Genomic DNA, 14,003 nt, shown 5'->3' on the forward strand with positions numbered 1-14,003 from the left:
CGTGAGGCCAAGAGCTGCCCCAGCAGAGAGCACGGATGCCTCTTTGCTTACAGACAGGACCAGCACACTGGAACAGCTTCCCACAGGCTGGCTTCAAACCACTGCAGCGGGCTTTGGAAAGTCAGAGATCCAGCACGGGAAGACATTAACCCCTCCCTCACCCAACAGCTCTGCAGACCTCCCGCATCCAGAATTAAAACCACGGCAAAGCCGGACCGAAGCATCCCTAGCAAGAAGACACCAGCGTGACCACGCTGCAGGCACTGAAAATCCACCGCTTGTTTTTCTTGCACTGCCCAGACAGGGTGAAGATGCTTTGTCTTCAAGCAGGGGAAACATCCTGCCTCGCATTCAGCCCATGAACATGAAAGGTTCTCGCAGCAGCAGCGTTTTCTCAAAGCTGGATGCATGTTTCAACGTCAGGAAGGGCTGTCAGGTTGTTGTCAGCTATTTACATGCTGTACCCAGGGCGAACTGACTCACGTGACGTTCACTTCTGGCACAACACTGCTCAGCTCACAGGCTGAAAATATCCAAATGATTAGGAAAAAATGGCTGCTTATAAATAAAATGTGGACTGTTCCTGTCACTGTAATATAATAGTGTCAAAACAAAAACAAGCCTGTGCAGAACAGAGGTCTGGCCAGGCTGCTGCTCAAGTCTTGCCAGGATGAGCTTTTTTACTTCTGTACCAGAATATTTGGTGTTATAATCACGGCAGTGGGTGATACCACTGCAGGAAAGAGTGCTGCATGCTGTCTGCAAAACTGGCAGCCTCACCCACCTGGGACCATGGAGATTCAGTGCTTTGTGCTGCAGAAAAGCACCCGCAAAAAACAAAATGGAAAAAGCAAAACCCACTCTGTTTTCCAAAACACCCTGAACCCTGAACCCCAACTCAGCAGTGCCAGACCAGAAGGAGGATTCACACAGAGCTCCGCACACGATGCGTGAGACGCAGCCTGCAGTGTAGGTGCTCTGGACACTCACGGCCCACTCGCGTTCCCTCTGCCCTCTGGTCTCTAGCACTGCTCTGGGCTCAGCTCCGTAAGTGAGAGTTCAGAATTTGACAGAACCAGAAAATGAAAAAAAAGAAAACCTGAAAGCCTAAGGCTGCTGACAGTTTCCACACTTCGGAGAGTATTTCTGGCCATGTCTTTGATTCAGAGGGTGGCTGGAAAACCCAGCTCCCAAAGGGCTTTGGTAACATTTAATTTTCATTCAGAGGCTTTCATGCCACGCAAAATAACAGAAAAGTATACAAGAAACTTCTACCACTTCGATACATCTAAAACCAGTTCACGCTGCAAATCCTCTTTGGCGTCTCGACCGCCTTGCACGAGCAGCAGAGCCCTCGTGCCCATCTCGCCCGGGCTGCCCGAGGTCCTTCGGCTGTGCTGGACATGCTGCAGCACCTTCATCACATCTCAGCCACCCATAGTGACATGTCGCTGCAGCAGGAATGACATGTGGGAGATGGCAGGAGCTTAGGGTGCCCGTGGAAATGCCATTTTCCACACACCTTTTGTCCTTATCAGGGCCAGCACGGCGCCAGGTACACAGGTTGATGGTCACGGCCCCGCTGCCACGTTTGCTCTTGCACAATTGCAGCTTGGTATTATGTGGACTTTAAAAGGCCGTCGATAAACGCCACACTGTGCCATGAGCCTTTTCATGTGCTACATGTGTACACAGAAACGAAGGCAGCCAGAGCCTGCCATGAAAGCCAGAGCCACACAGATAAACCCCTGCAGACCCAGATACCCTGCGAGTTAAGCGGCTAAAATTAATTTTTGCTGAAGCTGCTTGTGACAGCCCATCATCTCTCCCCAGCCCAGCTCCACAAAATAATCCCCTACAGAGAGAAGCACCTTTACAGCAAGAGGCTCCGAGCAGCATTACTGGAGTTGGAGCAGGGAAAGGTGAAAGCTGATGGGATGAAACTGTTTTTTTCCCGTGTGTTTCCCAGCAGAGCTCCCAGCAGCCCCAGTCCCTTTTACAAGGAGGACGCGTGTCCCCAGACCTAGTGCTGACAGGGACCAGAAGGTGCCACCGCTGTGTCCAGAGCATTGCTGTCCCTCCGGGTTGTGGCAGACACAAAATGGGGCGCATAGGGCAGGGGGGAGCAGAAAACAGCCCTGATGCACCACACCCCCATAGGGCTGCCACCACTGCGGCTCTCAGCATCACCTGTCTGTGCCGGCCACAGTGATGGCAACGTGGCACGGAGGAACAGGGGTCAACGGGAAGGCTTGATGCTTCTCCAGTTCACAGCTCAGCGGGGGACCTCAGTTCCCCCCACGCTGGGGTCAGGGGGGGGTCTCCTGGGCTCCCGCTGCCCCAGCCCAGGCGGTGGTGGCTCAGGTGGCCGCAGGGGCGGCCGGCAGCTCCTTGGCGGGGCTGGGGGGCGAATCAGCACTGCTGCTGATCATGTTTTCATATTGTGGCTCTTCCTCCGGGGTAGCCTGTCCCTTCATTTCAAGGCTGAGGACTAACTCTGGGCTTTTGCCCCTCTCCGTGGCACCTGCAGCATCACTGGCTCCATCCTGGGCCTCGGTGCTTTTCGGCGAGGGAGATGCAAGAAGGAAGGACAGTCTCTTCCTAGGGAGATGTTTGCCAGGGGATGGCTCAGCGGGAGCCCCTGGGACACTCTCCCTCTGCTTGCAGCTATTCACCGAGTCTCTGCACTGCGCCAAGGCCCGGCGTGGTGGTTTCTGGATGGCCTCGACGCTCCTCCTCACCTTGGGCTCCTCCTTTGCAGCCCACTTGCCCTTCTGCAAGCTGCCCAGCCGCTTGAGCACGGCCTGGACTGGTCCCTCGCCACCCCCCTCCGCCTTGGGGTCCTGCCCAGCCGTTCCCACCATCATGTAGATGGTGGTGACGTTGGTCTCCTTCCCCTTTGCCTCCCAGCTGCCAGATTTTGCAGCCGCTTCAAGCGCCTCCACTCTCTGGGCCACGTGCCTGGTGCTGGAGACCACCCGCCGGCGTCCCCCCGGGGTGGCCCGGGGCGATGGCCGGTGGCTTTCCTCCCCCTTGCTGAGGGGCTCGGGGCTCTCGTAGCAATCGCTGGCTGGTCGTTCAGTGGGGGGCTCAGCTGCTGTGTCCCCCGGTGCTGAGGACAGCTTGGATGGGACCCACGGGGTCTTGGGCTTCCGGCCAGGGCTGGGGGTCTCTGCCGCCCCAAATTTTGTTCCCTCAGCAAAGGATACAGAGGGCCGCTTGGCTTTGGCGATGCTGGAGGTGCGAGGGATGGCAAAGGGCTGCGAGACATCCTCGGAGTCGAAGGCGGATGGGTCCAGGAGTGCCTCTGCAGGGGGGGATGCCCCATCCTGTAGCTCAGCCCCCCCCAGCAGTGGGATGCCTGTGGGAGAAGAGGAAGAGAGTGAGGGCTTCCAGAGCTACCCCTCTGTCCAGGGACGCACTCAGGGACATCAGGACAGGGGCTGATGCAATAGGATTGTCCCTGGGAGTGTTTCCCCAGGAGGAGGTTGTGAAATGGGGCTGCCCACACTGGGCATGTCCTATCACACAAGGCCAAGCACAGCCCCGGTGTGTCCTTGCAGACTGAAAAATGACGGTATGAAAATAAACGCTGCCTGTGCCCAGCACCCGTCCCTGAGATGCCCAAGGTCGGTCACAGGGCAGGATTGACCCTGGGCAGCCCAGAAAGGCTGTGGGTGGCCAGGGAGAGGAGGAGCAGTCATGGATCTCACCTTCTCTGGGAGGGACGGAGTACTCGGGTCCCTCATTGTCGGTCTCGAAGGAGGAGGAGAAGGAGCTGTCTGAAACCCACGCAGCCGACGGTGGCTCGATGAAGCTGGGGTTGAAGGGGATTTCCGTGTCGTGGTGGGAAACTGGGGAGGAGAAAACACTCAGCTGAGTTGGGGCATCCTGGGGTGCTCTGGGCTGAGGTGAGACAGCAACACCTGCCCTGAGCTATGCAGTGGGGCGAGGGGGGCTGCAGGCTCCCCCCCAAAATGGTGATGATGCAGAGAGCGTGGGGTGGGGGTGACACCCTGGAAGGCCTGTTGGCAGCTCTGCTTTTTTCACCTGTGACTTTGGGAAGTTTGTAGCCACCAAGGGAAAAGCAAGGCATCATAGCACTGAGGTTTGCCAGCACCCCCCGCACGTGGTGCTTCATCCTGGCCACCACGTCATCGTCCGGCACAGCCGCCCTGCACAGGGGAGATGAATGTCAAGGGACATGGAAGAGGGGGGTTTGCATTGAAGCTTGCAAAATATAAAAAAATACCTGTCTCTAGCATCTGCAGGACCAGCTCCGCAGCAACAGCAGGCAACACAGAGCAGCAGCAGCAGGAGAGGGACGAGGATGGCAGCCGCAAGGGCCCCGTGGTCCTTAAAACCTGTGCGGAGAGGATGGGTTGAGTCTGGCATGTCTTGTGGCTGCCAAACCCATAGAGCCGTCCCGCAAGGAGAGCGCAGGAGCTGGCAACTGGTGGTGGGGCCAGGAGGCACCAGGTGGCACCGGCCTGCATTGCAGCCTCCCGACACCTTCCCCAGCAGGGATGTTCCAGTCCCTTGCCTAGTGCCGAGGAGTAAATTTGAGGTTGCTCTTACTCAACACACAGTCACCCCGCACGGGGTGGCAGGTCCCCCGGGAGCACTGGCAGGGTGAGGAACAGTTCACTCCAAAATACCCCTCTAGACAGGTATCGTTGCAGCTGGAAGAGAGAAAAAAAGGAGGGAAATGCTCCCAGGGAGAGCGGGGTCCCGGCCCTGCCCCGCTCCCGGTGTTACCTGGCTCCCCAGTAGCCCGCCTGGCAGATGCAAGCTCCCGACACGGGGTCGCAGCTCCCCGAAACACACTCTGGGCAGAGGAGCTGGCATCCATCTCCGAAGGTGCCCGCAGGGCAGGAGCTGTTGCAGCTGCCCAGACAGAGAGCGAAGCATCAGCCCACGGCACCCCGGAGCAGGGACCCCCACTACGAGCACTGGTGGCCCGATCCTGGGCGTACCTGGGTCCCATCCAGCCGGGATCACAGTGCAGGCAGGACCCGGTCTCTGGGTCACAGGCCTCCCCACGCCGGCAGCGGGGACATGGCTGGAGGCAGCCCTCGCCGTGGAAGCCGGGTGCGCAGGGTTCCTTGCAGAGGGTCCCATTCCAGCCGGGCTGGCAGGCCAGGCAGAAGCCGTCCACGGGTGAGCAGGGCTGGCTGTGCTTGCAGCTCCCACAGCTGCGTGGGCAGAGGGGCAATGAGGCCTCAACACCCACCCCTGGCACCCCCAAAACACAGTTTTCATCCCACACCAGCACTGAGCATCGGTTTGGACCACGGGGAGATACCCCGTAGTGCCTAATGCCCTGTAGTAGCAAGAGAGCAGGAGGCAAGCAGGGAGAGATGCTGCTTTATCACCCTTGGGGAGCAGGACCAAGGACGACCAGATTTTAGGATGACACCGGTGCTTTCTGCTGGTGTTAGTGAGATGTTTCTTTTCAGAGAATCATAGAAGACCAGGTGGGAAGGGACCTCAAGGATCATCTGGTCCAACCTTCCTTCACAAGAACACAATCTAGACAACATGGCCCAGCCCCCTGTCCAGCTGAATTTTAAAACTGTCCAGTGCTGGGGAATCCACCACTTTCCTGGGGAGATTATTCCAATTGTTCTCACTTTGAAAAATTTTCCTCTTGTGTCCAATCAGAATCTCCCCAGGAGCAACTTGTACCCGCTACCCCTCGTCTTTTCCGTGTGACTCATTGTAAAAAGAGAGTCTCCAACTTCTTTGCAGCCACCCTTTAAACACTGAACAATACTTTTGGGGCAACACTGATGCTGCATCCAACCAGAGATGCTCAAACCCCCCAGGATGGGTCTCCCTGCCCAGCCAAAGGGACAGACACAACCGTGATGACTGGCTGCAGCCCCTGGATACCCTCTGGATCCCCCTGCTGCCCCCAGCTCACCTGTGCACGCACTGAGACCCATATTTCCCCACCGGACAGGGGTCCCGGCAGCTCCTGCCCTGGTAGCCGGGGCTGCAGCTGCAGTGCCCACTGAGGGGGCTGCAGGAGCCGTGCAAGCAGTCGCAGCGCCGCTGGCACGCCGGCCCCCAGAACCCAGCTTTGCATTCGCACTTGCCCGTCTCCTGGGCACAGGGCGAGAGGTTGCAGGAGCATTTGAAGCTGCACCTCCTGCCCCACCAGCCCGGCAGGCAGCGGCAGTGGCCGGTGAGGGGGTCGCAGCGGGAGCTGGCGGGATTGCACTGACATTGCTTCTTGCAGGTAGGTGCCCACCAGCCCGGCTCGCAGTGGCAGGTGCCGGTGAGGGGGTCGCAGCGGCCATGGGGGCCACATGGGCAGGGGAACTGGCAATGATCTCCCCAGTGGTTTTTGTCGCAGGTGCAGCGCCCGCTCGCCGGGTCGCAGCGCCCGTTGGGGTGGCACGGGCAGCTCCGCTTGCAATCGGGGCCCCAGTACTGCTCGGGGCAGCCTGCGGAGGGAAGGAGATAGCGAGGATGGGGGGTGATGGGGTCACCCAACTGCCCCCCTGAGCATCCAGGCTGGCAAAGGGGATAGCGAGGGCTGAGCCCTGTGGAAGCACTCACGGGAACTGCAGTCTGCTCCGAAGAAGCCAGGTTTGCAGAGGCAAACCCCAGGTTTCACGCACACCTCGTCCACCCCGCAGGCATCCTCCCCCTCGCACAGTGCTGTTGGCAGCAGGGCAGGCACATCAGCACACGATGGCACCCCCTGGGCTCGCACCCCTCTGCCCTACCACCTCCCGCCGAGGCAGAATTCCCAGGGAAACCACTATCCCACCTCCCGCTCCATCCCTCTGGCCGAGCTGCAGCACCATTAGCACCTCACTCAGTGGGTGTTTGGGGGTCCCCACGGTGCAGCACCCCAACACCACCGCTCGAGGAGAGCTGTAGGGCTTCCCCCCAACACCCAGTGCCACGGAGGAGCCACCCGGCCGAGCGTGAGGACCAAGCTTTGTCACCATCCATCACTCACCGGCCGTGCACTCCCGCCCTTCCTGCTTCCAGCCAGGGCAGCACTCCGGGCCGGTAGGGAGCCTGTGGGAGAGACCCGGGGGCCATCAGCCTGGACAGGGGGTGCTGGGACCGGCGTGGGTTCACATGTGGCTTCACAGCTTCGGCTAAGGCAAAGCAAACACTTGCCCTGGCTGGGCCCAGCGGGCAGGAGGCGGTGCGGCCCCGGGGGCATTGCTCCGGAAGGAAACCAGCAAAATAGAAGGAAATTTAAGAGGCTGCAGCCCGAGCGGGCAGCGGGGCTGGGTGCTGGGGCAGGCCTGCTCCGCTCAGCCGCTACGGAGCCCAAACCGGGTCCCCGATGCTCCGGGAGTGGCTCAAAAGTTTTGCCAGTGACCCAGCACAAAGGCATCAAAGTGAAGGCAACGAAAGGCGTAGCCATCCATGGCGAGGCCAACAGAAGCAGCAACGTAGCAGCAAAGTGGAGGGGACATCAGCTCCAAAAGCCCTTTGGGTTTTGCGACACCTTTCTTTCCCACCTGGTGCATGATGAAAGTTTTGCCAATGCTCCCACATCCCCCCGTTGCCCTGCGCGTTGGGGGTGCGTCAGAAATAACTCCTGGAGAAAGGGTCTGGGTGCCTGACATGCCCATACGTGCCCCAGCCACAGTCCCCAGCATCACCCCAGTCTCTGCACCCCCACAACGCCAGGCTGCAGAGCTCTGTCCGTGGAAGGACAAACGGGCGATGACCCCCTGGGGCTGCTGAGAGGCCTCAGGAGATGGGGCACGAGTGGGGACCCCCATGGCACCTACCTGCAGACGTTCCTGCCGTTGGAGTCGAGCTCCTGGGCAGAGCTCTGCACCCACAGCCACAGCTGGAGGCAGAGGATGGGCCGGGCGCTCCCCATCCCGGCGGGGCGCAAGGGCCCAAGTCCCAGCGGCTCCCCAGCCCTGCGCCGGCGTCTCCCGTCTGTCCCGTCCCTCCCGCAGTGCGGCCTCTTCCTCCCACCAGCCTTGGGTTTCTTCCTGAGGAAACGCGGGAGGAGGCGCCCCGATTCAGACGTCAGGGGTGCGGTGGGGAGGGGAAGGCAGGGAATGCCACCGCACAGGCTAGTTTTGGCCCTTGCTGCCACCCTAGCAGCAGAAACGGGCATCCAGGGGCTCGGCCCAGCCACGCAGGGGCTGGTGCCTGCCTGAACATCTCACCTGCGGTCGTCCCGCTCCCCCTGTGCCACCCTCCAGCACCCCCAAAGCTGTTTTAGCCAATGTCCCCCCAACCCACATGAGGCATCTGCTGCCTCCCACTGCCCCAACCCCCGTGAGCCACCCCACGGCACTGCCAACCCCTGGCAGGGGCTGAGAGATGGGGTCCCCACGCCCCCCATGGGGACACGGCCTGCCCCAGGCTGGCCTTTGAAGCGCTGCTGGCTGCCGTCCCACCTCGCAGTCTCCCCAGGAGCTTTGTGTCAGCAGATGCACAGGAAACACCTTTTTCCTACCCAAGGCTGGCTCAGCTGGGGGGGCCCTGGGCTGGAAGCACGCTGCTCCCCCGACCATGCAGGACTTAACTCCATCGCGCCCAGCGCTGCAGCCCCTACAGCCCCACTCCCCATCGTAGCTGAGCCCTGAAAGGGGTTCCGGGGTCCGTCACACAGCGCAGTTGGCCAGAGCCCATCACATTGGCACACAAAAAGCAATGGCTACGCTGGAGAAGTGTGACCAAAGCCCGGCAGCATCACCCAGCCCTTCCCAAGCAAGGAGAAAGCAGAGGCTCTAGTGGATACCTTGGAGGAGAAACGAGAGATTGGTTTATTTCCAACTCCACTTCTAGAGCTAGAAAGTACCTGACCAAGGGGCCCAACTTGCCCCCGAGAACACGAGGATTATTCCAGTCTTCCAGTTCCCAGTATTAGAAGGAAGAGGTTCCAGTACAAAAACAATTCACCCCATGCCTGAAGAGTGCAGAAGTGGCACTCGTGGTGCTGATCCCGACTGCTCCCAGACACGGGAGCGCCCGGACACCCGGTGCAGTGTGCTCAGCCCCTCCCAGCCATGCGGTGACCCCGGGACAGCACCCAGCCACCCAGCCCAGGCACCCCAATTTGACCTTCACATTGCAGGGATGGGGGGAGGTATGAACAGAAAGAGGTGAAGCAAAATACCCCCACAGGGCAGGATTGGGTGATGGGATCCCGGGCTGTGAGCAGAGGTGCTTGGCGGAAAGAGTCACCAGCAGACGGGAAAAGCCCTTTGGGGTGCAGCAGCGTGAAGATGGTGCAGACCCCCACCACGCTGAGCAGCACGGGGAGGTGGGGAGCGGGGCCACAGCTGTGCAGGACCCCTGTAGTTAAGCCCATGGGCATAACAAAAGGGTGGCCAACGGGCAGAGATGCCTGGAGGTGCCGAGCTGGCCTGTGCCAGGCCAACACCCTGCAGCCGAAGCGTCCCGGGGGGGGTGTGGAGGAAGGCTGCCCATGCTGCAGCTTCGCCGTCACTGGACGGGGAAGTGGCCAGAGCTGCCGTCTGGAAGAAGAGGAGCTGGGAAGTGCTGCTGTGAGGCCAGATCCAGCTCCGTTCAGGTGGGGTCAGAGGGCTGGCGTGGCTCTGTCGGGGGAGCTGGCTGCCGGCTCGCTCTCTCCCTTCGGCTCCAGCTGCGTGTCCAGTGAGTCGATGATTTCCCAGGCTCCGGAGCAGCTGGACGTGGGGGGGTCTTTGCTGCTGCCCTGATACCACAGCCCAAAACTGCACAGAGAGCAGATAACGGCCGTGGGGGAGAAGAGCTTTCCCAGGGAAGCAGCCGGATCCCAACCTCCCTCTGTGTTTGGTGGTGGCAGCGGGACGCAGCCCGGCTGCAATCCCCTGCGAGCGTGTGGCACCCCAGGGGCAGCAGCAAGGCTTGCCCTGTACCTGCCCCTGCCCAGGACGAGGCAGATCCCCCCCTGAACCAAGTGGCCCCCCCTTTGGCAGCATCCCAGCCAGCCCCGCACTGGGCAGTCCACCTCCGTCCCCGTCACACCCTGCAGGGCAGGCACCAAGCTCAGCAGGCGCTGGGTCCACAGCAAAGCCCCAAACCTCTCTGCTGGCAGAGCCACCCGTCCCCACCAACACCCGAGCACGGGAGCAAACTTACAAACTCCTAATTTTGGATTCGGGAGGCTGAGCATCCACAGAGTCTGTGCCGTGAGCTGGGAGCCAGGAGCCCTCATCTTCATCGCTGCAGCACAAAGAAGTGGGGGAAAAACCTGCACTGAGTCACAGGCTCACCATAGCAGCGTGTCAGAGCCACCCTGGGGCTCCATCCTGAGCTGAGCAGTGTCCCCCACAGAGCCACATGTGCAGAGGTGGCCGCAGAGCCAGGGACGTGGGGACTGGAGCCACTGTCCCCTGAAGCACCGGCGGGCTGTGACGTGCCACAAGGCCACAGCAATGCTGGTGTCCCAGATACAGCTGTGTTTCATGGCAAGCCCAGCCCTGACTTGGTGATCTTGAGCCATAAGGCTCTCCAGACATCGGCTTCAAACCCCCAGCGCTTGGCCAGCGGATGGTGTGTCTCCACTTGCCACAACAGCAGAAGCCACAACCTGCTGTAAAGTCTTTAGGCATCTCACCCCACATGGCAAGTACATGCTACTGTGGGGGAACAGCCCGACAATCGGCACCACCGGCCACGGCTCTGGGCCAAGACGGGTGACATCCTGACACCAAGGCGAGTGACAGCCAGGCCTCGCAGGGAAGCGGGGAGCACATGAGGGGTGACTGCAGGGCAGCATTCTTGTGGCAGTGGGTCTCCTTGCCAGGCAGGGAGGTGAGCAGGCAGGAGTCAACACCCCAGACCTCCCTGCTGCCAGCAGAGCCCCCAACACAAGCAAGCAGCAGGTCTCAGTAGCACAAGAGTCAAGCCTCCTTCAGACCTTTATTAAAGCCCCTAAAAACCAGTGAGATCCAGCTTCCCCCATGCCATACAGCAGCTTTAGCACAGGCTTTGCTCCCTGCCATCAGCAGACAGACAGAGCTGGGGCTGGTGCCCGGCAGCATCCTCCCCTCCCCATCATGAGACGTCTCTTGGAGCCAGTGCTGCCCACCAACATCTTGCAGAGCCTCCAGGGACCATCTCTACTGTCACCTTCAAAGGCTCTCCACTGGACAGCCTCCAACTGTACAGCACAGGGACCAGCCTGCTGTGTCCAGTGGTCTCAGGGCCACCACCTTGCCTCCCCTTCCCACATCCATGCGGGGACAAGTGGCATCTGGCCAGGCCACGTGTGACTGGTGACAGGGACATACGAGTTGCAGCGAAGAGCCCAGCCCCTGTGGCGCTCCCAGGGCTAAGCCAGAGCAAGACATCAACTGCAGACATTAAACCTTTGATCTCTGGAGGGAGGCAGGGAGGAGGCAGCTCTTGGCCTGGGGTAAATCCCTTCCAGAGCGTCACATGGAAACACCAGAGCCCGCTGGCTGGCATCCACCCTGCACGGGAGGCTCCCAGTCCGTCCTCCCGGTGAGGAGGACTCACCTGCTCGCCGATTCCTCCACCGTTCCCAGCATTTTGGCTCTGATTTTTTTTCTCTGTCTTTTGATAGTCGACTTCATCGCATCCAAGAAGAAGCTGGGAACTCTCTCTTCATTCAGCAGCTCCCTGGCAAAAAGCAGCCAGCTGGTTAACCAAGAGCCTGGCAAAGAAATCCGCCCCGAATGCACCAGCAGCAGCCTCTGATGGGCGGCTGCAGGGACAGGAGGGACCTGGCTGGCTGCCCCACGCCGCCGCGGCAGGACTCACCGCTGGTAATAGGCCAGTTCCTCCTGCACCAGGAACAGGTTGGTCTTGAGCTCGTTCCGCTCCTGCAGGATCTGCTGCAGCTCTTCCTTGGAGAAGCAGCAGTGAGCCGTGCTCCTGCCCACATCCTGATGCTGCAGCTCCTCCGTGGGTGACGGTGCTCCTTCCTGGGGGGAGGGAAGGACAGTCAGCAGGCAAGCGGAAACCCTGAAGCCCCCACCCAAAGGCTGGGTGCCACGTGCAGGCAGAGATAGAAAAGTCTCAGGAATGAGTTTGCTTGTCTGGAGTCGCTGCAGACCACAGACCATGGTGGTTTCCCAGCTCAGCCAGCACCTCCCATCCATTGCTACACGTGACAAACCCTCCTCATCCTCTGAGACCCGCCTGGCTTTTCCTCCCAGCACCTCGCCTCGCTCACTCCTGTCTCCACCTCTATCGGTTTTTACAGACAAGGCATTACCTGCATCTCAGACACTGCACTGTTCAAATTGTTCAAAATTGTTTAAATCGTTCAAAAATTCAGCAGTGGGGCTCACTCGAGCAGCTGTATCCTGCTGGCAGCCGGCGAGTCCGAGCGTGCCAGAAGCCCCACGCAGGGCCGGGAAGGCCGGGTGGGTGTCAGCGATGCCCTGCAGCAGCGGGACCGCGGACTGGGACTCACCAGGCTGGGCTTTGGCCGCTGGATCTCAGAGGTGGTCCTGTTCCTCCTGCTCGTTTCCCTCTGGGTTTGCAGCATTGCGGCCTCCAGGTCCGACTTCTTCTCCAGCGCGCTCTTGAGCTGCACCTGCACCACGGCCACCTTGTGACGCAGGTCCTCGTTCATGGCCATGAAGCGATGCAGTTGCTCCTGCAGCTGGAGGGCCGGGGCAGGAGAGTGAGGCACAGCGGCTGCTCCTGGCCGACCCAGGGCCATCACCGGCGCGTAGAGAGCCCCGGGAAAGGCACCTGCCCCAGCAGGCTCACCAGCCCCGACGACAGCCCCAAGGGGAAGCGACATGAAAGCAGGTCCCCAGGCCCTTCACACACCACACCCAGCAGCTCCCACACCCTCACCGCCTCCGTGTCTCGGCTCTTGCAGACGATCTCGTGGGCCTGGGCACGGAGCTCATCCCTCTGCTTGTCCACCACCTCCTTCAGCCGCAGCATCACCTCCCGCTCCTTCCGCGCTGTGCTATCTGAGCCCAGACACGGGGGGGGACAGGCGTGAGCGGCCCCCGGGACCCAAGGACACCCCCGACCCCACAACACTACGGGGTTTCTTGATGCTTCTGCAAAGCATCATTCTAGCATCACTCCTGGCAGACGGCAGAGTAGGAACAGTGGAACGAGGGAAGCTGAGAGCTTTAGGCTGTGCCCGACGCACCCTTGTGCCCCCACCACGCTCCTGGGGGCTCGCGGGGTGCTCCGGGGGTTTGGGGTTCCTGTGGTTTGCAGAACAAGAGCGCTTGTGCTCCCCAGTAAGACTCCAGGGCTGGGCAGCACAGAGAGCAGGTTCAGACCTGCACCCAGCCTGCCATCCCTCACGAGAACACCCCGGGGTGGCAGGGGACCCCAAACCCACCGGGACACCCACCTTCCTGGGACTGACTCTCCGCAAGCTGCCCCAGGAGCTGCCGGTTCTGCTCCTCCAGGCGGGCCAGGCGGCCATGCAGGGCTCGCTCCCGGCGCTCAGCCTCCCACAGCCTCTGCTCCGGGTCCTGGGGGATGGGGACAGCCGGGTCACAGCCACCCCCGGGGCAACAGGGACAGCCGGGTCACAGCCATCGCAGGGGGGATGGGGACAGCTGGGCCAGAGCCATCGCAGGCGGTAGGGACAGCTGGGTCAGAGCCAGCCCAAGGGGGACGGGAACAGCCGGGTCAGAGCCACCGCAGAGGGGACCCCCGAAGGCAGAAGGGTCGCACGAGCCCCCCCGCCCACCCGCTCACCTCCGTGTCCTGCCGCCCGCCCGCCGGTGCCGGCGCCTCCCCCTCGGCGCCCGCCGGGGCCACCAGCGCCTCCAGCAGCTCCAGCAGCCGCACGACGGGCGGCACCAGCCCGGCCACGGCCTCGGGCCCGAAGCGGCCGGAGAGGCGGCGCAGCTCGGCCCCCAGCGCCCCCGCCATGCGGTAAACGTGCGGCGGGGCCAGGCGGGCCGGGGGGGTCCGCCACAGCGGCTCCGCTCCCCGCCACGGCGGCTCCGCTCCCCGCCACGGCCCCGCCATCCGCCGCCGCAGCCCCGCTCAGGCTCCGCCCGCCCCGTCCGGGGCCGCCCCCCCTCCCGAGGCGGGACCTC

The 14,003-nt window shown here is 61.5% G+C and overlaps 2 protein-coding genes across 3 annotated transcripts; both read right to left on the minus strand.

Moving 5' to 3' along the window:
• Positions 1 to 1,157: 1,157 nt before the first annotated feature.
• On the minus strand, positions 1,158 to 8,617 carry SCARF1 (scavenger receptor class F member 1). 2 transcript variants are annotated; one of them, XM_074890524.1, is made up of 11 exons: positions 7,770 to 8,617; positions 6,977 to 7,038; positions 6,568 to 6,669; positions 5,927 to 6,452; positions 4,977 to 5,195; positions 4,759 to 4,887; positions 4,579 to 4,682; positions 4,253 to 4,364; positions 4,051 to 4,175; positions 3,714 to 3,854; positions 1,158 to 3,361 (listed from the first exon to the last, which is right to left on the minus strand). In XM_074890524.1, exons 1-11 carry the CDS (start codon positions 8,108 to 8,110, stop codon positions 2,361 to 2,363), a joined length of 2,862 nt encoding a protein of 953 aa, XP_074746625.1. In that variant the 5' UTR covers positions 8,111 to 8,617; the 3' UTR covers positions 1,158 to 2,360. The 2 variants fall into 2 exon arrangements, with proteins under 2 accessions (XP_074746625.1, XP_074746626.1); XM_074890525.1 differs by lacking the exon at positions 5,927 to 6,452 and having other exon boundaries at positions 4,579 to 4,887.
• A 116-nt stretch (positions 8,618 to 8,733) lies between these two features.
• RILP (Rab interacting lysosomal protein) lies at positions 8,734 to 13,978 on the minus strand. The gene is made up of 8 exons (XM_074890526.1): positions 13,657 to 13,978; positions 13,304 to 13,427; positions 12,784 to 12,905; positions 12,392 to 12,583; positions 11,734 to 11,897; positions 11,470 to 11,592; positions 10,087 to 10,170; positions 8,734 to 9,698 (listed from the first exon to the last, which is right to left on the minus strand). The coding sequence occupies exons 1-8, from the start codon at positions 13,930 to 13,932 to the stop codon at positions 9,542 to 9,544; spliced, it is 1,242 nt and encodes a 413-aa protein (XP_074746627.1). The 5' UTR covers positions 13,933 to 13,978; the 3' UTR covers positions 8,734 to 9,541.
• Between the last annotated feature and the right edge of the window lie 25 nt (positions 13,979 to 14,003).

The sequence above is a fragment of the Strix uralensis genome, chromosome 20 (genome assembly GCF_047716275.1).
Source record: "Strix uralensis isolate ZFMK-TIS-50842 chromosome 20, bStrUra1, whole genome shotgun sequence".
Lineage (NCBI taxonomy): Eukaryota > Metazoa > Chordata > Aves > Strigiformes > Strigidae > Strix > Strix uralensis.

What these genes read in the sequence shown, in the direction of transcription:
- RILP (XM_074890526.1), bottom strand. Translation starts at nt 13,932, where the DNA reads ATGGCGGGGCCGTGGCGGGGAGCGGAGCCGCCGTGGCGGGGAGCGGAG. An exon ending in GCGGGCGGCAGGACACGGAG is followed by an intron (nt 13,428 to 13,656) that starts GTGAGCGGGTGG and finishes CCCATCCCCCAG; the next exon opens with GACCCGGAGCAGAGGCTGTG. An exon ending in GAATCCAAAATTAGGAGTTT is followed by an intron (nt 9,699 to 10,086) that starts GTAAGTTTGCTC and finishes CTCTCTGTGCAG; the next exon opens with TTTTGGGCTGTGGTATCAGG.
- SCARF1 (XM_074890524.1), bottom strand. Translation starts at nt 8,110, where the DNA reads ATGCCCGTTTCTGCTGCTAGGGTGGCAGCAAGGGCCAAAACTAGCCTG. An exon ending in CGGAGCAGACTGCAGTTCCC is followed by an intron (nt 6,453 to 6,567) that starts GTGAGTGCTTCC and finishes TTCCCTCCGCAG; the next exon opens with GCTGCCCCGAGCAGTACTGG. An exon ending in GCGGGCTACTGGGGAGCCAG is followed by an intron (nt 4,683 to 4,758) that starts GTAACACCGGGA and finishes TCTCTCTTCCAG; the next exon opens with CTGCAACGATACCTGTCTAG.